General features: G+C 43.2%; 1 protein-coding gene across 2 annotated transcripts; it reads left to right on the top strand.

Annotated features, from left to right (window-relative positions):
- The first annotated feature begins 17 nt into the window (after positions 1-17).
- On the top strand, positions 18-16,344 carry bves (blood vessel epicardial substance). Of its 2 annotated transcripts, XM_063199028.1 has the most exons (9): positions 18-293; positions 1,591-1,870; positions 2,546-2,670; positions 8,060-8,247; positions 9,125-9,233; positions 10,240-10,407; positions 12,010-12,148; positions 14,002-14,050; positions 16,067-16,157. In XM_063199028.1, exons 2-8 carry the CDS (start codon positions 1,630-1,632, stop codon positions 14,034-14,036), a joined length of 1,005 nt encoding a protein of 334 aa, XP_063055098.1. In that variant the 5' UTR covers positions 18-293; positions 1,591-1,629; the 3' UTR covers positions 14,037-14,050; positions 16,067-16,157. The 2 variants fall into 2 exon arrangements, with proteins under 2 accessions (XP_063055098.1, XP_063055097.1); XM_063199027.1 differs by lacking the exon at positions 14,002-14,050 and having other exon boundaries at positions 16,067-16,344.
- The last annotated feature ends 6,354 nt before the right edge of the window (positions 16,345-22,698 follow it).

Here is a 22,698-nt window from a genome sequence, read left to right as displayed (position 1 = left end):
CGCTCTTTGATAACATTTTGGACGACACAGTGCCACCTAGTGGAGAGCCAATAACAGTTCTTGTGGCTTTTACGCAGAGGCAAGGCGGCGTTGACTGCTGTGTCCCTTCGCTTCTTGCCCATTTTAGTCAATGCCTGTCAGCTCCATGGAATGCGCTACTCACACTGAGCAGTCCCCCAACCTCTCCACTGACTTACATTTATAGCCGCACGCTCCGCGACCATTGTTTTTTCTTGCCTCGAAAATCAGCTCAGGCATACGTGGAATCCACGACGTCTCACTTTACTGGTGCGGTAAGTAGCCCTCACTCTGTTTTAAGTAAAACTTTGGTTTTCGACTGAGCAATACTACTCGGACGCACTCGATATTGCTTTCAGTAGCAGTAAAGTAAATACTCCATTGATACGAGCAACAGATCGTAGGCCTATTTATCTCGAGACAAGGTTAGACTAAAAAGTGAATCGTAAATTGACAAAAGTGGCCAAACATTTCAGTATGCCCAGATAATTATGCCAAGATATTGTTTGTCTGTAGGTCTGATAGCTAATATGAACAACACGCAGCATGGGCCTAAATCGGTTTTGGGAACATCCGCTTTATTTTTACTAAGTTCAAATGGCATTAATAATGGCGCTCAAGTTTAATTTCGTGCACCACACTCGGATTCCAAGTTGGTGTGTGGAGCATTGTCCGTTAGACGCGTTAAATCAGCCTACATTCTGAGACAACCGTCCTAACATTCGTAACAATCAGTAATAGGCTACTAGAGGCCCCCATACTGCAGTTTTCGAATAACTGTCAAAAGAGCACAAGTACCCTATAGTAGAGAGGGGCAATACGCCCCCACGGGGTAATACGCCCCCTGCCCGTTTTTCCCATTTTGACTACTAGATGGCACAAATTTCAATTTGCATTGTTGCTATGAATAGTCCTGACCACGGGGATAAACAAACATCCGCTGTGGATAGCATTTTAGCGACGCAGTGGAGGAAAGTAAAATTTTATGGCTAGTCATGTAATTTTCTGGCGTCAGTACATAAGCATTTACACAGGTAGCCTAAAAGCTTCATATTAAGTTGTATTTACAATAAAATCATACAAATTTTGATTATTTATTGGAATGTTGTTTCTTTCATTGTTTGGTTGAAGAAAACAATCAGTGAACCAAGTAGTTTGGGTTTTTTTTAGGGGGGCCTATTCCCCCACCTCAGGGGGGGCCTTTTACCCCACTAGCGGGGTAAAAGGCCCCTTTAGCACTATTTTTGATTTTGTTTAAAATGTCATGAAGGATTAACTTTGGCCAATTTTCCATGATGGGTTATTGTTCACCTTACTGTTGTTACCAACTATGGTTGAAACTAACACAGATAGTTAAAATCTACTTGGAGAAAAAATACCTTTTCCTTAAGGGGGGCTTATTCCCCCTCTCTACTCTATTGGATACAAAAGACAGATCGTATGCATTGGTAGGTCTAAACTAAAGCGTGTACACTGTCACACTCTGCAGGTAGGTCTAAGAGGTTAGTTCAATCTTCTTCATTGCTCATTCAGAACTCATACGGCTCCATACCGTTTGTCACCCGGCTACAGCCGGTTTCTCTCTCCAGTCTCCGGTGAGCGCAGGGCAGGATGTCAGCCACGCCAGACTTAACCACCGTGTACTACACGACATTGGCCCCGTTATTGTCCGACGCGCCACACATTGACATCGCACCAGCGGCTGCCGAGCCCAACGTAACGTCTTGTGAACAATGGGAGGAGGCCCATCACCTGCTGTTCCACCTGGGCAACCTGAGTCTACTGGCTGGACTGGTCATCCCCACCACACTGGCGCTGCACATGATTCTCCTCAGAGTGCTCCTAATGACAGGTATGTGTTTAGCGTTCCCTACTGGCCAGATGTGGTCAATGTCATGATGGTTAATGGTGTCATGGTCAGTGCCTTGGTGACAGCTTGAACTGTTGACAGCTGAGAGGGTGGCTCTCGACTTCTGCTTGATCCATCCGACCATAAAAAGGGAACGGATTTGGCTGCCTGTTGTCATGCCAAGACACTGGCCCGTCTGCACTTTCCAGCAAAAACAAGAGAGCAAATAGCAAACAAAATGGATGGACAATTTATGAAAGCATGTCAAAATTGTACATGTGCGTACATAGGCTAGGGTACTTATGATGTATTGACAATACATTCAATAGGTGCCTATTGATAGGCCTACTCTAAAACAGCTAAGCCTTCTGAGCAGATGGGCTTAATTCACAAGTAAGAACTGTGGCAAAAGGCCATGCTTATTACATTTGATTTAACAGCCAGTTTTATCCAAAGCAACTAACAGAGAGGGCATTCAAGCCAGTACATGTTTGGAGTCTATACAGAGTGCAGGAGTATACAAGTAATGTAATTGTGACGTCTGCTTCTCCATTTGAGCCATGTGTGGTCTTAATAAGTATTGAAGCTGCCGTATCATCAGTGACACAAGTTGACAGTTCGTGAAACAGTATAGCTTATTGCTCTTTGACTCACTTGTACTTACCCCCCCCCCCCCAGGATGTGGTTTCTTCATCGCCTGGGCAACGCTCTACCGATGCACCTTGGATATTATGGGCTGGAATGTGGTCTTCCTCATCGTGAACTTCCTACACCTGTTCTTCCTGTTGTACAAGCGCAGACCAGTGAGTCACAGAACACTGCTCTTCTCTCTGTCCTGCCTCTTCTGTAGTTGTGCTTAGATCAGGGCTATTCAAATGGCGGCCCTGGGGCCAGATGCGGCCCTTGGACAGCAAGGTTCTGGCCCCCCACAAGCCCCTTGAAATATGGTATTGTTTTTCGGAATTTCGAGATAAAAGTACTGGTTTCGTATCGAGCTGAAACGGGACATGGGATGTTAAAATGCAGGAAATTCCATCTAAGAAATGCAAAACTTTCTGGGCGAGGAACATCAGACCTCAATGAAGGACCTCAAGGAAGTGTTCCGTATTTTTTAAAATTCAGCAACCATAATACGTACGTATAGTTCGGCCCTTTTATTGGGAGGTATTTGAAAAATTGGCCCTCATTGACATTTAATTGAATACCCCTGGCTTAGATGAAAGACTTGTGCACATCCCTTGGCGAGGTGCAGGGCAAAGACTGAAGTCTGAAGTTCCATGAGGTGGAAGTCCACACACTTCCTCACACACAAACTCAGAGGATGGGAGTTAAAGGAGAGGATGGGAGTTTGGACAATGAAAAGAACCCAGGGTCTTAAGCTTCATGAAGGCTGAAAGTGATGCACCTGGTAGCTTTGTGACCTCATAAGATTAGCTTTTTTGTGAAACGTTGAGAGCACAGACAGAATCAATAGGTGCAGGACTTGACACTGGCTACTGCCAACCAGCCAAATGCTGGTAAAACTTGGCTGTGGCTGGTAACAATTTCAGTGTTACTAGCCAATTTGGCAGGCAGCTTATTCTATGGTATGACATATCAGAATAGCGAATATTCTGCACTTTGCACCTTGCCCCTTTTGTATCAACTGTTTGTATTTAAGTTCAAGAAAAAGCTGAGCTACTCAGTTTCTATTTGCTTGTTTTATTTCAATGTAGAAACCCATGCACTCCTCTTCTGAGGTTAGATGTACAGCATCATGATAAAAATCAAATGTGTGGCTAATAGAATAGCTGGATGGCTAGTGACTCAGGAAAACCACTAGCCACAGTGGCCGGCAAGCGAAAAAGTAAATGTCAAGCCCTGGGTGGCAGCGCTCAAGTTGTCTGAGGCCAATTTGTCTGGCTCTCCTCTTTAATCATGTGAGGTCTTAGTAAGTATTGTATCGTATCATCAGACGCAATGACACATGGAAACATCTGATGCCCATTTCTGTAGCCAAGTTGACAGTCCATGAACAGCACCTGGGTCTTTGACGGACTTTTGTCGGTTTTTATTTGAATACAAGAGGCGATTGTCACACATTTATCTTATATACGTGCATATCTTTTTTTAGGGCTTTTTTGCCTTTGTTTCTGACAGGACAGTGGAGGAGAGGAAGGTAATGGGTGGGGAGAGGGAGACAGGGAAGGATCGGCTAATGACCCAGGCTGGATTTGAACCTGGATCGCCGGTATAGTAAGCTAGTTAGGCCACGGCAGGGCCAGTCACAATTTTCTTTTGATAAGAGGTACTGCAGATATCTCAGTAGATTTGATTAATATCTATTTAACTGGTCCGGGACCTATGACATATTTCTTATACTCAATATCTAGTAAACACTGTGTGAACCATCATATTCAAACACTTTTTTTCATTCGGTATGACAATTCTTAAGAGCCAGACAGCCTCCCTCTCATTGGAACCAGTCCCCCTCGTGGAATACCTCTCCTCCCTTGAACACTCAAAGTCTCTGTAAACTATGAATCTGAATTGGATATTTTTTGGGTCAGGATCAGACCTGGATGTTGAACACCAACACCCTATTCGCACCTATTCTACCTACCCCTGTTCAAAAGAAACGTTTTCATTTATTTCCCCCTGTGTGCATTGTCCCTGTTATGCAAGCCTGTAGTGACCCCTTGTTAGGAGGCAGCAGCATGTCCTCCAAGCCGGAGATAAGGGTGTGACTCGTCCCAAAATTAGCCGCGGTGAGAAGAATTTTGAGATACGAAGCGGCAGGCAGCTAGAGGTTAGCGCTGTCAGTATGGGCCTAAGTGAAGTGACAGAATGAGACTGTCATTAGCAAAGCCAGACTCCCCTGCAGTCTGTGGCAGAACACCTCCCACCTCCCTCCAGTGGCACAGCCACACACCCGGCACACTTTGGGTAGGAGAACAGCATCCTGAGATGTCAAAAGTAAAAGTAGAAGTGTTTTTTTTTAAAGGTGCACTGTGTAAGATTTTTATTTGTTTATTTCCAGAATTCATGCTACCCATCCACTAATGTTACCTTTTTATGAATTCTTACCACCACCAAGTATTCATTATGACTGGGAAAATTGCACCTTTCATACATGAAAAGGGGATCTTCTCCATGGTCCACCATTTTGAATCTCAAGAAATAGACATTTTTAGCTTCAAAAATGACTGTACTTGGGCCATACTAGAAAATATTAGCTCTAAACTTTCATGAAAAGATCACATTTGGCAATAGGCAGCCCAGTTTCAATGAGCAGCATAGTTACAATACCTTTTTTGACCAGTGCACCTATTTGTATTTTTTGAGACTTTTAAAGTCTTTATTATTTTTTACATGACAGGATAGTGGAGGAGAGACAGGAGGCGTTTTGGGAGAGAGAGACGTGAAGGGCCGGCAGACGAGTGCCATTAGCGCCATGGTAGGGCTGTAAAAGTACTGGTAGAAGGTCAACAAAAATAAACCCTGTCACTTTTTGACTCTCTGATCTACAGGGTTTTTTTTTTAGACCGTCCGCTGATTCTCAGCTGTTTGGATCAAATTTGTGGTGGATTTTCTTTTTAGTTTTTTTTTCAGCAACACAGTCTATCTAGCACATTAGGTGCAATTGGAACTGGTATAACATCATGTAATATCATGTGCTAGTGTTGTAGTAGTTACACCATGAATTTGCTTTTACATTTACTTTCAACACCTCTGCTCCAGTGGCACATCATCTCTCTGTATTTAGTAGGTCCCCTCAATGAAACAGCCCGTCTTGTGTGTAGAATGCCCTCCCTATAAAGCAGACAGACTGCCTGTACTGTGGGTAGGGTGCAATATCCCCCCCCCCCCCCCCCCCGCCATAGAACATCCGTGCCCGCTGTGCTGATTGTAGAATGCTCTCCTAGTAGAAGGACAAAAAAGCAGAATCTCTGTGTCCAGACCACCCTCTCAAGCTGTCTGTACTCTACATCTATCCTGAAGAAAAGACAGACTCTCAGTGTTGAACAGCCTCAACATAGGAGAGACAAATCTACTACCTGTACTGTGGATAGAACACTGTCCTGTTTCCACACTCAGACTCTCTGTGTTGGGTGTCCTCCCAGAAGAACAAAATGTCAAAGGAGGTCCACGTTGAGTAGCCAAGCTATTCTATGTGTAGATCAGAACGTTCTGTCCTGGTGCAGCAGCCAGACTCTCTTTGTTTAGAGCACTGTCCCAATAGGCCTCAGCTACTGTGAGATGGTGAAGGTGTCTGGTCTCAGCAGAAGAATACACAAGGCGCGTTGATATAATAGTCACTATCCAAGCAGAGCACCGTGCACGTACAGCATACACAAATATTGCAGTAGGCCTATATTCTTCAATTGAGTAGCCTCTTACTGCAGATGTGGTTGCCAGCAGGCCTATTCACTATTTGCTGAAAATACTCAACTACATCATAATGACATTATACTGAGAGCCTTAAGTAACAGATTAAGACGTAGCCATTACAATTATGGTGAGTAAGGTTATAACATATGCTCAGCGCAAAGGGGTTAATATCTATTGGAATCTGTGAAAATACCAAAGGCAAACAAAATGTATGTATGTTATTCCTACAGTGTGTTGTGCTCTCTCTTTACCATTACCTCTATAAAACCTCAATAGATTACAGTTTTCTTCCCTTGTGGTCCTGTAGCACAATTGTATCACCTATGAATGAATGAATATTGTCCACACATGTGGAAACTCAGTTTCACCATATAACTGACACATGACAGACAAGAAACTGCACATTTACAAACATGACACATGTAAGACACTGGCAGGCATGTCATTTCTTGTAAAAAAAATAGTAAGGAATACTACTCTAATAAATAGATGGTTAAATAAACAAATTAAAACTCTTAGTTTGCAAAAGACACCTGTGTCGTTGGATACAAATACAGTTTACTACAGAAAAATTATCCAAAAATACAATAACATTTTACACACTCTTTTGTAGCCATTTAATGCAGCTCTTTGCTCTCTGCTTTGTGCTTGTTGTGAACTCATATGGTGTGAGCAGTGTGTGTTTTGTTAGATAGCTCAGTTCAATATTTCACTGAGAATAGGTTTACACCATTGTCCCTGTCAGCTTCAATGACCATCCAGTAGGAATACCTCACCTCAATTTCATGAATTACACAATGGTAAGAATTTGGAATTGGCCATTTGTAAGAAAGCAGAGACGTTCTATTGGGGCTAAGAAAATGTTTGGTTTAAACGTCGGTACAGCCTTTTCTGGCCTCAACCAGTAGCAAACCAAGGGAGGTGGGTCAACCATGCCATGTGAAAAACGTAAATTGTTATGCTCTAGGTCAGACCAAGTCTCCATTTGAAAGTCGATGATAATCAGGCAAGCTCATCGGTGTGCAGTTCTTCCTTGTCCTACATTAGTGTTTCTCAACAGGGGCGGTACAGCCCCCCAGACGGCGTTGGAGAGCTCTAGGGGGTGCGTTGAGAAGGATACAGCTGAGAGGGGGTGGTGCTTAGTTGCTTAGGTGCTTGTGATGTAACCAAGGGGGCGTTTGTTCAAAAAAGGTTGAGAACCACTGCCCTACATGAACCTGCTAAAAGGAATTGGATGTGTGTGAGCTCTGACGGGGATATGAGCTATTGTTGAGCACAGAAAAGTAACAAACAGCATCTGTCTTTCACCTCTGCATGTTAACATGATTCTCTGCAGCACATCTGTACTACCTTAACCACACACACACACACACACACACACACACGCACGCACGCACGCACGCACGCACGCACGCACGCACGCACACACGCACACGCACGCACGCACGCACACACACACACACACACACACACACACACACACACACACACACACACACACACACACACACACACACACACACACACACCTAACACAACACAAAAAGACATCATGATAAAATAACACAGAAATATGAAACATTCAGAAGCTGGTTACATGTATATGGATATTTTTGAAAATGCATTGTTTTTAGACTGCACATTTAAAAGCACCCCATTAAGGGGCTAAAACGCACAATGGAGTTTTTATTTGTATCCACATGTCATGTTTGCATGTGTACGGATACAAAAATATGCACATTTAAAAATATTTGTGTCCCCTGCACCTCAATGTTCATGTCCTCTACCCTGCCTCGTCCCCACTCTGCCCTCCCCTCTCAGATCAAGATCGACAGGGAGCTGAGGTCGGTGTACAAGCGCATGTTTGAGCCGCTGCACGTGCGGGAGGCGTTGTTCCAGAGGCTGACGGGCCAGTTCTGCACCATCGAGAGCCTGAGGAAGGGAGAGGTGTACGCTGTGGAGGACAAGACCTCCGTGGACGAGCGCCTCAGCATCCTGCTCAAGGGCAAGTATGTGGTGTCCTTTATAATACACTTTAATCCCTTTGCACCAAGCCTCCGTTATAACTTTATTGTCACCAGATTTTTAACGACCATCTCCACGCTCTTGAGGTGACACTCTGGTGCAACTAGAGCGGGACCAGGTTTAAAATAAAAAGGAAACAATTCGGTGCCACAAGGTTTCTCCTTTAATTTTTTTAGACAGTGCAGTGCTTAACGTTTCGACAAGCGTCTTCATCCTTCATCCTTCATCCAGAGTCCTGAGTCCTCTTTGCGTAATCTGTGACTTTAGACGCCCGGTAACATCATAGCAATCAAGTATTTATAGTTGAGTATTTTAAGCAAAGAGATATGCACAAAGAGGCCACAGGACAAGTTCTGCCATTTTCCTTTTTACAATGTATTTTCCCTTTATGGGAAATAACCTCGAGCCGAAATAGATTCTCGGTCCCCGGGGTCACACTACAGCGCCTTAGTACTGTCTTTGGGCCACGACCAAGGCCCCTGCCAATTTCAACATGCGGTTGTATTGCTCACATAACCCTTGACTAGTCAGGACCCGACAACGCAACATTTTAGGCTCATTTCCAGGTCATGGCTTGTTTACATTTTTTGACAGACATCAACATTTAACAAATATCATCCCAAAAGTCAGGCTACATCTGCAGACACAGCAATAGCCTTTGGGTGTACTTTGGATGTGTGTCTTTCATGATGTATTTCCAATAATGACAACTATTTAATTCCTGTGTGTAATGCCATTGTGATCTCTCTCTCTCTCTCTCTCTCTCTCTCTCTCTCTCTCTCTCTCTCTCTCTCTCTCTCTCTCTCTCTCTTTCTCTCTCTCTCTCTCTCTCTCTCTGTGTTCTTGCAATGTCTGAGCCAGAATGAAGGTGACCTACCGTGGTCATTTCCTCCACAATATCTACACCAATGCCTTCATCGACTCCCCTGAGTTCCGCTCGACACAGATGCACAGAGGAGAGCGCTTCCAGGTACGGCCTCGAACCCAAATGTTTATTTTTTTCTAAAATGTTCCTACTAAATTATATAGTCAAATGTCTGTCAGGTACGTACAGCCATAGTCTACGTCTTTCAGGTGCAGTCATGCAGTGAGTGGTGTCAGTACAGTTATACTGATTCAGGACAGTTATATCAGAGAGACTGGAAATACTCTTGGAATCTCTGGTTATACAGTCAACTATTATCTGTTTATAAGCTGTTTTACATGGGCATTTTCCTCGTTTAGAAAGTCAAAGAATGCGCGCACATCAGTGGCACAGGTGCTGGACCAAACGTAAGATAACTGAAAAGAAAATAAAGGTCCGCGACAGTGCCATTAAATATTTGGGAGCATTATACAGTGTGGCGGACCTTTATTTTCTTTTCATTTTCCTCGTTTAATCGGCTTACGTATATTAACTTTCTAACCACCTCATATTATCAGAGGGCATTATTTTAACATTATGCATACTTCATCGGTTTATACGGACTAATAGTGCCTATGTGAATGTGGCTAGTGTGTTTCACACTCAGCAGCAGTTGCCCATTACGGCTGAAGAGAAGGCTGTCTGAGGGGCATGGCTTTACCTGCTCACAGTTGACCATTGAGAAGGGGGGAGGGTGTGTGGGTGCTGTTGGGTGGATACTATATGAATGAACGGAGAGGGTCATGGCTGGACATTTTTTGTACCTGATGACAGGTGGTATGAGAGAGCTATCAAGGTGTCAAGACAGGGGTAGTGGGGAGTAATTAACCAGTGATCTGAGGTACCTTGAGCATGGTACCGTCCCGCCGCACTGTTCCCTAGGGGCGCCATTGAGAGCTGCCCCCTTGCACGGGTGAGGCATAAATGCAATCTCGTTGTGTGCATTGTGCAGTATTCACTTGTGTGCTATGGAGTGCTGTGTCACAATGACAATGGGAGTTGGAGTTTCCCAATGGGCTTTCACTTTTCACTTGATTACTGTTTTTGTGGAATCTTCCAAACATGTTGCCAGGTGACCATTACGGCGGAGGAGAACTGCAAGTACCTGAAGTGGTCCAGAGAGAGGCTGACCTACTTCCTGGAGTCGGACTCCTTCCTGAACGAGGTCTTCCGCTACCTCATCGGCAAGGACATCACCAACAAGCTCTACTCCCTCAACGACCCCACACTGAGCGACAAGGTACTGGACAGTATGTAGACTCACCCAGGGCCGCTGACAGCTTTGGCTGGGCCCGGGACAAAGACATCTGAAAGGGCCCTAAACCCAATACAAACAATGTAATTAGGATCCAATTCTGGGGCCCCTCTCTCCCTGGGCCCGGGACCCCTTTGTCCCCCACCTGTCAGCTTCCCTGGACTCACCTACACTCTCTTAGGCCATTTTCACACTTGGTATCTTTAAATAATTTAAGCAAACTCTGTGACTGTGACTTGTGAATTATCCAAAGTACACCCAGACCCCTTGGAAGTGAACCGTACTGAGACCTTTGTTGATGTGGTCTCCGTCAGCGGTGTAGTCTACTTTTCTGAAGTGGGTATACTGTATATTCTCACATTTTTTGAAGTGGGTATACTGTATATATTTATGTCATTCTAAATAATGGATCAATCAATTTTAAGTGGGTATACTGAATCCCCTAAAATTTAGAAGTGGGTATACTCCGTATACCTGCGTTCTACGTAGACTACACCACTGGTCTCCGTATGGTTGAGTCCTGACAAGTTACACCTCTGACTTGGTGTAATGACTTAAGGAGCGCTCTTGAGAACCGGGTGTGATCAAAAAGTGGACTGGCTCCCCATGACAGCCTAACAGGAGCAGAAAGAGCAGACAATTCTTTTTGTAATTCACTCACTATATGAGCAAAAATAGAACTGAGTCGTTTTGCTGTCGGTTCACTTTAAGGCCCGCTTACAGAGGACTGAGTTTGGTTTACCTGAAGGGGACTATACAGTTTGTGAAACTACTCTTAGACTAAAAAGGAACGAAAAGAGGTCCCGGTGTAACGGTGGTGCTAACTAGCAGAGTGTGGCGTGGAACGTTAGTAAACCTCCCTCTAATGCCCCGTGCCATGGATGGGAAACTTGCCTAGGGGGACCCAGATTCCACACTGGCCCAGGTCATTTCCCAACCCCGCCCCATCTCTCACTTCTACCTAAATCCTGTCTATCTTCACTGGACTATCTCTGATAAAGGCATTATTCACCCATGAAAAAAGAAATAGCAGGCACTACATTTGTTTAATATTCTTGTAGTGTATTAATGCTACAGAGTATGATTTGACTATGTTGACTGTGTTGACGATTGATGAGGATGGTTGTGATGATCATAATGATGTTGTTTGAGGAGGATGAGGATGCTTATGAGGTTGATGATGATGATGATGATGATTATGATTGTGATGACGGGCAGGATAATGAGGGTGGGGTGGTAGTGATTATACTTTTGATGATGATGGTAAGGATGATCATAGTGGGAAGATGATAATGATGATGATGATGATGACGATGTTGACAATGTAATGATAATTCGGTGATGACGATGACGACAATGATGATAATGCTTTTGATGACAATGATGATAATGCTTTTGATGACAATGATGATGATGCTTTTGATGATGATGATGATGATGATGTTGACAATGTAATTATAATTTGGTGATGATGATGACGATGACGACAATGATGGTAATGCTTTTGATGATGCTTTTGATGATAATGATGATGATAATGATGATGATGATGATAATGATGATGATGATGGTGATGATGCGTGGCAGGCGGTGAAGAAGATGGACCGCCAGCCGAGCCTGTGCTCCCAGCTGTCCATGACCCAGATGAGGAACAGCATGGCCAGCACCGGCGACAACGACGAGGTCCTGCACCAGATCCTGCGCGGCTCGGGGGGCTCCTCACTGCGTGAGTCTCAACCTCAACCTCAACCTCACCTCCACACCCATCACACCAAAACATACAATACAAAAATACACAGCCTGGCCAAAAAAAACAAAGCAGTTTCCTCCCAACCAAAAAAAGGTCACACACACTACTGTAATATGTTGTTGGACTCCCTTTAGCTTTCATTATGGCGCACCTTTGGTGTATTGTTTCAATAAGCGTTTGCAATTTTTGCATGGCTAAGGGGGCTCCTCACTGCTTGAGAGTCAGTCTCACCCTCACCTCTAGAGCAGGAAACTGCCCTCAGCTCTGGAGACGTATCATTGCACCTATACTGTATATGTTCACCTGCTCAGCCTGAACCGCTCAGCTATGGCATCTCTATTGCACACTTCCCTTGACTTGCTTAACTAAAACCACTTCACACACCAAGGACAGATTATTGCACGGGCCTACCGGGCCTAGGCCCAGGGGCCCACGAGTCAAGGGGGCCCTGAAGCTCATGCTGTTTCCAATGTCATTGCGTTAAAATCACACTTTTAACAACTGAGTTTTCAAATCCCCCGACAACACCTCCAGCGCGAACCTCTGCTTAACAAACTCTGCTCTCTAGCTAACTCTCACCTTATCAGCCTCTCCTCACTTCACCCACCATCCACTCACTTCCATTTTACTTGCTCATCTCCACGTCCCTCGAACAAGCCTGCTGTGTCGGTGTCTCACAGCTTCACCTGCAAAGTCTCCCACAATTAAACAGGGGCAGAGTTAGGGCTTAGGGGCATGCTATAGGTTCGGGGTTAACCTATGCTATCATGACCCGACCATGACTCCACAGTTTTCCCAAAAGTTTCACTTGTTCATGCCGTCCCACCTGCGCATGGCTTGGTGACTTTTTTCCATATATTTCCTTCTATTTCTAATGGTAATAATAAGAAATAGATGATGATGATGATGATGATGATGATGATGATGATGATGATGATGATGATGATAATGGTGATGATGACGCAATCTGCCATTTTTCTAAAAGACACGTGTGTCTGTAGACACATATCCATTGACTTAAACCCCTTTGCACTGAGCATATGTTATAACCTCACTGTCACCAAAACTGTAATGACCAAGCCTTAATCTGTCATGTAATGCTCTCTTTTGCAGTTGTTTCATTGATCTCTGTCGCATTCTCTGTAATGTCACAGCAATGTTATTCTGATGCAGTTAAGCCTTTTCAGCGCTGAGTGAAGGGGCCCACCGGTGAGCTCAACTGCATTAAGAGGCTACACATGAGGGCAGAAATAGGTCTGAGATCAGTGCTTAATTTGAGGGGGAGCAAGGGGGAGCTAGCTCCGGAACCTCAGATGAGAGCTCGGGAACCTTTGATGGAACCTCAGGGAAAGACATCACAGAACCCCCCTTCGGGGAGCCACCCATCCTCTGGGCTCCGGGACCTCCCGCTTGACAAATTAAGCACTGTCTGAGATTATATTATATTTTAGTCAGCCAGTCTCTCAGAAACTAGGGGCTTTCAGCCTTCAGCATTCTTACGGTCAAGATTGGAAGTGTCACCGTGGATATCACTGAATAGCTATCGTGTGCACTGTTGTCTGAATTGAATTTACTTGTTGAGACTACCGAAGACCTGTGTCATGTTGAGGTTAAGCAACTGCTAGGTGTCTGGGAACCACGTGACACTGGTTTATGCTGCTGTATGTGCTTTGGATTTTTTCAGAGCAAGTGTGTGAACTGTGGTGTTGTTATCTGTGACACTGTATGTGTGCACACTCGTATCAGCTGCTGTGTGTGGTAGCCGTTACGAGTGTGTGTGTGTGTGTTGTGTATTTCTGATGCTGTGCCCTCCTCCTGTTCCTCTCCAGCCGTGTTTCAACCAAGCCCCTCAGACCGTGCCTAAACCCTGGCCGGGGTGTAAGATGCTTTCCTCTTCTGTCAACCCTCCAATCCTCCCTCTTCCCATCCACCTTCCTTACTTTCTTCCTTCTCCTCTCCTTGCACTCCCAGCCCGACTAAGACCTTGTCCCCTCAACGTACTAAACATGTTTTTAATAGCACTTCAGAAAGCCCTATCCCACTAAGTTTTTTGGTTGATATTTTCAAAGGTGACTGACGATCCTGGATTCAAAAAGTGAAAAACCCTGCCACAGTTTTCATCCAAACAGCTAGCTGTGTAACAGCCAGGTGACGTGGTGTATGGTTTTAAAAATAAAATCAAAACTCACTCGCGTGATGTGAGGTGAGCACAGAGGACAGCAGCACCTCCAATACCAGTAGGAAAACGCGGCAGGGTTTCTACTCTCTGAAACCCAGGATTGACACATCTCCGTATTGAAAAAAACCCACACACATTTAACAAAAATAAAACAAACTAGATTCCACATAACTCACATTTACTAGTGGTGATGAAAAGATTAGAGACTTGTAGTAAGTGATTTAGTCGAAGACTTAATCTGAGAAAGTTCGTGAAAGTCTTAATCTGAGTGGGTTCGTTCAAGCCTTGTCATAATCTGTCATGGGGTCTCATGGTTCTGGAGGTGATGGTGATGGTCTTGCTGCCGGTGATGCTGTGGCCTGCTGCCGATGTGAATTCTTAATTCCGATGTGAATTCTTTGCTCCTCAGTGAAACTTAAACCTTAACTCTCCTTCCTACCCATTTCTGCATAAATGTGTGACAACATTCTTACACAGTACAGTACATTACACTGGATGTTTATCATCATTCACCATTTGCAGCAAACACCTCCAGTCCCACCATCATGTATTTATCTATTCTCATCACTTCGCCTACTTCACACAAACACTGTAAGAGGGTTGTAAGGCTTCAGCATTAAAAGTAGAGCAGTGATCACACTTGGATGAGCACTCATAGTAACTCCTAACCCAAACAGACACAAGTAGTGTTTGGTAAGCAACTTGTCTGCCTGAACTTCGAGTGTGTCTCATAGTGTCTTCTGCATCACAAGCACAAGTCTCCTCTGTGCAGAGGCATGAGTACTGTATCTCTCAACACCGAGGAATGACAGTCAGCATGCCCATTGTCTGGATTTTACAACAGGGGTTTTCAACCGGTGGTCCCTGGCAATATTACTGGTGGTCTGTGAGTTGCTATTTAATTTAAAGGTGCACTCACTGTGTAATATTTTTAGAAGTTTATTTCCAGAAATTATGTTGGCCATTCACAGATGTTACCTTTTTTATGAATATGTACCGCCATCAAATTTTAAGTATTAGTTTTGACAGGGAAAATTGCACTTTTCATACATGGCAAGGTGGATCTTCTCCATGTTTGAATTTCCAGACTGTAGTTGTTATTTTTTGTTTTTTTTGCTGCAACACTTACTGTACTTTGGTCATACTCAGTGGTCGAGTTGTAAAATCAAACTAGGGGGGATGGTCATAGATATATTCTGATTATTGGGGGTTTCTCCCCCGCGAAAATTTCGAAAATACAGTTGTTAAAAGTACAATTTTTATGCAATATGTGAGTGTATAGCCTATACCTGTAAATGAATATAGATCAATGGTTTTAGAGGGGGATGATTTTTGATCATTTCCATTGTAGGGGGGATGGAATCCCTCATCCCCCCACAACTCGAGCCCTGGTCATACTGGTAATTAATAATTTATTACTTTGTAAATATTCCTGAAAAGATCAAATATGGCAGTAGGCGGCACAGTTTTCATGAGCAGCATAGTTGCAATACCTACTCTGGCCACAGTCCTACACAGTGCACCTTTAACTACTAGAAATATACACACTTCAGCAAACTTGAGTATTGCTCAATCTGAATGGTGGTCCCTGGGATAGAACCAGTTGAAAACCCCTGTTTTACAGCGTATTTATGCTTGCATTTATGTTTGTGCTCCTAATGTAAATGTCGGAGTCTGATTATTTCATCTTCGTTGTCTCTTATGTGGTCCTCCAGAGAGATCGCCGCTGCCTAAAACCTCGACGATGAAGCCCATTGAGGAGGCGCTGGAGGATGACGTGTTTGAGTCCGACACCCCCACCCACACAGACCACCACGCACATGGCACTTCCCACGAGGAGGTCTGACCTATTGTGATGTCACAATGGCCTATTGTGATGTCATAATGATGTCCCTACCCATCCCGCACAGTACAGAAACTCACCATCTTTGAAATCACAGATGTGGGGGGCAGAGCATCTCTACTGATGTCATGTGGATGCCCCTGTGATCAATATATATATAAGTTTTTTTTTTTTTTTTTTAAATGGGCATACATGTAATCAAATCATAAAATGTCTAAAAAATATATCCTATTTAGTGCCCCAGTCATCTTGAGGTATAGTCTCCAAGAATGAGTATGTTTGATGTTGGTTTTTTGATGTTGCAGTCCTGGACGGTGAGTGACACCCTCCTTCATCCAATGATGTGAAGCTTGTTATTTCTGAAGCTGTGATGGCTGAAGATGTGTGTGCCTGTGCCTGCGCCTTTACCAAACAGCTGAATTTGTGTGGGGCTATTCAGTATTAACAATAGTTTTGAACATTATTGTATTCAAAATATTTAGTGTAGGTTTTGTGTAGAATAGACACATTCAGTGTTCAGTAATGTGTTCCCTGCCCACCAAAAACCCACCATGATTGTAGTAAAGTGAATGTATTGTCTGCGTTGCTTGAAGTCAAGGGTGATCAACCGACATGGCAGCTGTATTTGAGTGTAACAGGGATTTCAAGTGTGAATCCATCAAATCCACTTACTACACATGGCTACGACTGACTGGTGGAGATGGGATCGTTTGTGAATTAATTGCTGACAGATACTACTGAGTAACTTTTTCAGTGTTAAATCAGAATTTAGAGAGTAGCTCCAGCGTTATGAGTGTTAAATTCAGCTCTCTAAATGTCAAATTAACACTGAAAAGTTTTACTGTGTTGTAAGGGTCTACCTGGTAGCCTATTGAGCACAGTGCTGAATTTTCCTCCATGGCCTCAGCCTACCGGTGTTGTGACTATACGATAGAATTGATTTCACCTGCTGAAGGTAGCAACCACACTGTTAAAAAGTACCTGATTGCCGGTTTTCTGGTAGGCCTACAGCTCGACTCGGCTGCCACTTTTTGCTTTTTGATTGGGCACGACACAGCTCAATCGTAAAGCGGTGGCCGAGTCGCGCTGTAGGCCTACCAGAAAACTGGCAGTGGAAAAGAGCTTTTAGAAACCTTAGTTATTTGTAAATATTTTGTTTGTGTGCAGTATGACGAATTGTAGTTTTGTTACATAATGATACCTATTGTCAGTGTTAAAAGTACTGTTTGCTGTTTGGAAGCGCAATTTAGCTTCTGGGTTCAAGCATACTATTAGCTGTGATGGGCTGAAACCATACTAGAGGATGACCTGACAAAGCAGCCCATTACTACCAGTTTGTTAAGCTTGTCTGCCTGTTTAGAGCCACTAATTCAATGGCCTTTGAGTCTGTGAAATACCTTTCGAATCATACTGGGAGAAATTAGTACTTACAATTACATTTTGGTTTGACAAGCGGCAAGTGTTTGATGTGTGGATGACGCAAAGACAGTACCTTAGATCTTGCTGTGCAGTTAGGCAGATAACTGACATGCACTGAACAGGTGTACATGCCATTGACTCACCTGAGTTTGACACAGGTTTGTAATGTGATGTTTTTGTTTTTCTTATATAGCACTGTGGCACAATGACAGCACATTTGTTAATAAAGATGAAAGATTAATAAATACAAAAAGGTTCAGATGTTCAAAATATTTTTGAATGAAAATGTTTTTTTTAAATCCATGTGTGTTGCAGCTGCGCAGCCTGAAGCATGCTGGTCATATAACCAATGTTTTGAAAATTCGAATATAGAAACCAGTGTGGAATTCAACAATACACTACATTTGACAAGGCAACCATACAAAAGGAACACAACTGTGGGTCTTTCTACCCACAATGTTTCCAAAATACTTTTTTGCACACGAGTCATCACAAAGGTGGGGAAATACACACACACACACACACACACACACACACACACACACACACACACACACACACACACACACACACACACACACACACACACACACACACACACACACACACACACACACACACACACACACACACACACACACTGTGCTCAGAAGCTGTTTCTGGTAGCTTACTAAATAACACAATGGCACACCACAGGATGTCATATATATCATATTTATTCGATTAAAAAATACAAAAGCAAATCAGTGCTTTCTTTGACAAGCCAGTCTGTACTGGGTGTCATGACACCGCACATACTGCAGGACAGCTGAAGGCTTCTCAGACAGAAAAAAACAGTCACACTCACATAAGAGCACATAACAGTTTCCAACAGGATATCCCAGGCAATAACATATGTAAAGTCAAGTTTCTTCTTTTTTTTCTTTTCGTAAGTGCAATGCATTTCCCTTGATTGATGAGACGACCCATGCCGTATTTAGGAAACACTTCATCTTCTAAGGGAATTTTCACATGTAGTCCCCTTAAAGTGAATCGAACTCAGTCCTCTGCAAACGGTCCAAAAATGAACCAACAGAAAAAGAACGCTGTTTCTGTTTGAGAGTGTATTACAAAAAGGACCAGGTGCTCTTTCTTGTCCCATTAGGCTGTTACGGGGTGCCAGTTCTGTTTGATCACACCCGAACCTCTAGAACACAGGTGTAACTTGTCAGGACTCTTTAGGGAACCATATTGAAATGGCGTCACCAAAAAAGGTCTCAGAACCGTTCACTTTAGAGGGGTCTGGGAACGCTTTGGAGCATTCACATATGCACAGAAAATGAGACACAGGTCTGCTAAAATGGCTGAAAGGGACCAAGTGTGAAAATGCCCTAAAATGAATATGTCTGACCTTCTTTCAGTGCTGTTTGCTTTTTTGAACAAGGCAGTATGATAAATGCCTTTGTAATTAGGCCAATCAAAACAACTAATGATTTTATCAGTAGTTACAATCCTTAAATGACTAACAAAAGGCCTTTAAAGCCAGGATAGCTCTACTTCAGGTAATTTTTATGCCATTTTGGGTAACAAATCCTGTAATTAACGATACCATGATTATTAATGTTCTATAAACATTAATAACTGTCATTCTTCTTTGTTGGAAAATCCCATTGGACCAGTAACAGTCTCCGTGGGGCAGGGCTCTCTTCTGCATACACCACGGTAACACAGAGAAGAGTAGAGCGCTTTGACCAATCTGGCACAAACATGGAAGTTAGTTTCTCTCTCTCTTTCAGTGATATGTGTGACCTGTTATTTCCAAGAATGTCAATGCTGGGTGCCCACATTATTGCCATGTAATTCCCGGCAATAATAAAATTACACCCCACAAATTCTACTGAATCAAACCAAATAGCCTGGCTCTCTTAGATAAAGAGTCTCGTCCACTACTTACATACAGTGATTCATGTGGTCAGAACATGCAATCTGTGGTGCCAACATTTTTGAATCCACATTAAACCAGATTTTGGAAATATCATAGGAAGCTTGACCAAGACAAAAAAAAAACCAACAGCAATAATAATTCCCCTGTAGTACCTGTCACGTATGATTTCACCTTAAAGCTGCCTTTCAAAGAATTGTCAAGTACTACACATAGACACCGTCAAAGCTAGATCATTTACTGATCTCATTCATTTTTTTTAGACAAGATGCACATTCCTGATGACAAATGAAAAAGTCTTGTACTAACAACTGCCTAATTTTATGTTCCAAGGTTATGATTAAACCATATATATATATTTTTTTTTACAAGAGAAACCATGTAGAGTAGTAGAGAAAAGTAGAGATACTTTTTTTTTGGTCCTGATGAACTGTATAGCCTGGGCCACACCTTTGATGCTGTGACAAAATTTGTGACCGAGCCAGTCTGGCAAAGCTACCATCTCTTCCAGTTCAATTCGTTCCCAGAATGGGAGCCAATGAAAATCGCTCATTTGAGAAAATGCTTAATGACTCAATTGAGTTTGATTGGGATTAAGGGGATAATGTGATGCGTAGTCTCGCCATTGGCCCCGTTGTAACCAAGTGAGAGGAAGGTGTTGCCTGATTGATTGTCGCTTCGACCAGTAGATTACAGAGGCTTTTGATAGATGTAGAGGCAGTCATGGGTCCCACTAGTTTGACGCCCTCTCGTGACTTCAAATGGTAATCAAACATTTCAAACAAGCGATTTAGGGTTAGGTTTAGGGTTAAGGTTAGGGTTCGGGTTAGGGTTAGGGTTAGGTTTAGGGTTAAGGTTAGGGTTAGGGTTAGGTTTAGGGTCGTATGACGTAAGCGGTAAGTCACGAAAGGGCGTCGAACTAGTGAGTCCCAGGCAGTCATGGCCTAATGGGGCACCTAAGTCCCGCCCTCTACTTCCTGGTTCATGGGGCAGGGGGAGTCAAAAAATAATTACTGGGCTTGAAAATGAGTGTTTTCTTGACACCAATCCAAACCTTGGACCTCCATCTATGCACCACAAATCCAGAAATCATTCATTTTCAAGCCCAGTAATTATTTTTTGACTCCCCCTGCCCCATGAACCAGGAAGTAGAGAGTGTGACTTAGGTGCCCCATTGGTAGAGAGGGTTGCAGATTTGAATACCACTCTGACCTCTTCCTACACCTGCATCCACTGGCGATTGAGCAAGGCACCTTACCAAACACTGCTCCAAAAACTGTCTCCAGTACACTGTAAATGGCTGTATATCGGTTTGGATAAAAGCGTCAGCTAAGTGTTATGTCCTGTGTCTGGATAGAGCAGCGCGTCCAGAGTAGACGCTCAGGAGAACTTTGTATTCAAGATAGTCAGGCTAGGAGCGCTACGGTGATTACACTCAAAATGATACGTTGTGCTAGGACAAATAAAGTATCTCTACTCTTCTACCAAAATTAGGTGTTGCAAGTCAGAACTTGAATGCAACACATTACTTCACATTACTTATTGAGAAATTAGTTTAGTTGAAAGCATTATTCTATTTTAAAAACTGCATTCAAGCTTCAAATACAATCCTGCTGGCTTTCAATGATTATATTTTTTTACTATCTTATCTGGGGTTGTTAACATAAAGCTTTGCTATTGTGTTGAGCATGCCAATGACTCAGTAAGCCACTCTTCCGCAGAGCCTGTCTACTAAACTTGTACCTGGTCAAATAAAGCTTCACAGGACAAACATGACCACTTCATAACCAGACCATGCCATCTCTTGGATTATCATACGTAATGCCCCATGATATAACAAATAGTCACAATGGCTTCAAAATGGCCCTATGCCCGGAACAGTACTGACCATGATGAAGGGGAGACAGAAAAAAATAAATGGTAAGCCACAATATTTGATAAAGAGACTCATGACAATGTAGTTTACTGTAGCCTGAATGACTGTCGTTACTTTATATATATATATGTGACAGCATTTGATTCTGTCATCTGAGAATATGAAGCAAGATTCAAGTAAAGTGTTATTGTGAAGAGTACACAGTACGGGTCCGCACGTGTGTTTCTGTCTGTGGTTTGTTCCTGGGTAATCAACAACTGATTGGTTCACCTGTCTTGAGTAAAGCAGAATGTCTGAGGTAGGTTTTTGTCGTAAACAGAAATAAAAAGGTACAAAGGTGTTCAACAACCTCTACGGTAGCTGAAATGGATGTGTTCCAGGCAATAATAATAATAATAATTCATCTAAGTATCAGCTGCAGTCAGACGCCACAACACCCTGGCTGTCCACCAGGTGGCGATATCACCCCATAACATCCAGGGGATGCGCTGTGTCCCTGCATTCTTATAAGACTGTGTGAGAACTATGAAAACAATATACATACAAGTTCAGAGGTAGTTACTAACATAAAAAAGAGAATACATCTGAAATAGAAACTTTTGACAAGAGAAAAAAAATGTTTGCAGACAATGGCCCCAAAAAAAATAAGACTACACTTTTGGTAAATTCCCTGAGAGTACTGTTTCCTCCTGAGATCTTATGATGTGTTCGTCAGGTGCTGTGACAGCAGTCACACACAGGGATTGACTCGTTTTTGTGCTGAGTTAGGATTGTGTTGCGCATGAGCTGGTGACAACACACACATTCAAAAGCTGCAATGCCTATACATCATGTATTACAAAAAATGAACCAACCTGGGTCTCGCTAGATAAATGTGGTCGCTTGCCTTGCTTCATACACATTCCTGAAGCTGAGTGGGAAGCACACAGATCTGACGAGAGCAAGGTTATATAAAAAAAGGAAAACCACAAAAACCAAACACTTTGTTTGGCCGCTTCGTTGTGATCGAGTTTGTTTCGGGCCAATTTGATTGTTTGGGAATACCATTCCTCTAGATGGGATTTTAACTAGTACGCGCCTAAATGACTGACTCTTGTTTTCCCTCCCAACTGTTCTTCGGGACTAAAAGATTTTGAGATGTCACACCTACAAGTCCAGCTCCTGTCTGATAGCCTGTCTTCATCTTCCCTGCCTATCCATTTTGTATGCAATAGGATTTGGCAGGTAAGCACACATCAACAGACACCATCATATGTACACATACAGCCACAGATGCACACACGCATGC

The sequence above is a fragment of the Engraulis encrasicolus genome, chromosome 5 (assembly GCF_034702125.1).
Source record: "Engraulis encrasicolus isolate BLACKSEA-1 chromosome 5, IST_EnEncr_1.0, whole genome shotgun sequence".
NCBI classification, from domain to species: Eukaryota; Metazoa; Chordata; class Actinopteri; order Clupeiformes; family Engraulidae; genus Engraulis; species Engraulis encrasicolus.
The sequence above is the reverse complement of the archived record's forward strand: the minus strand, read 5'-3'. Positions and strand labels throughout refer to the sequence as shown.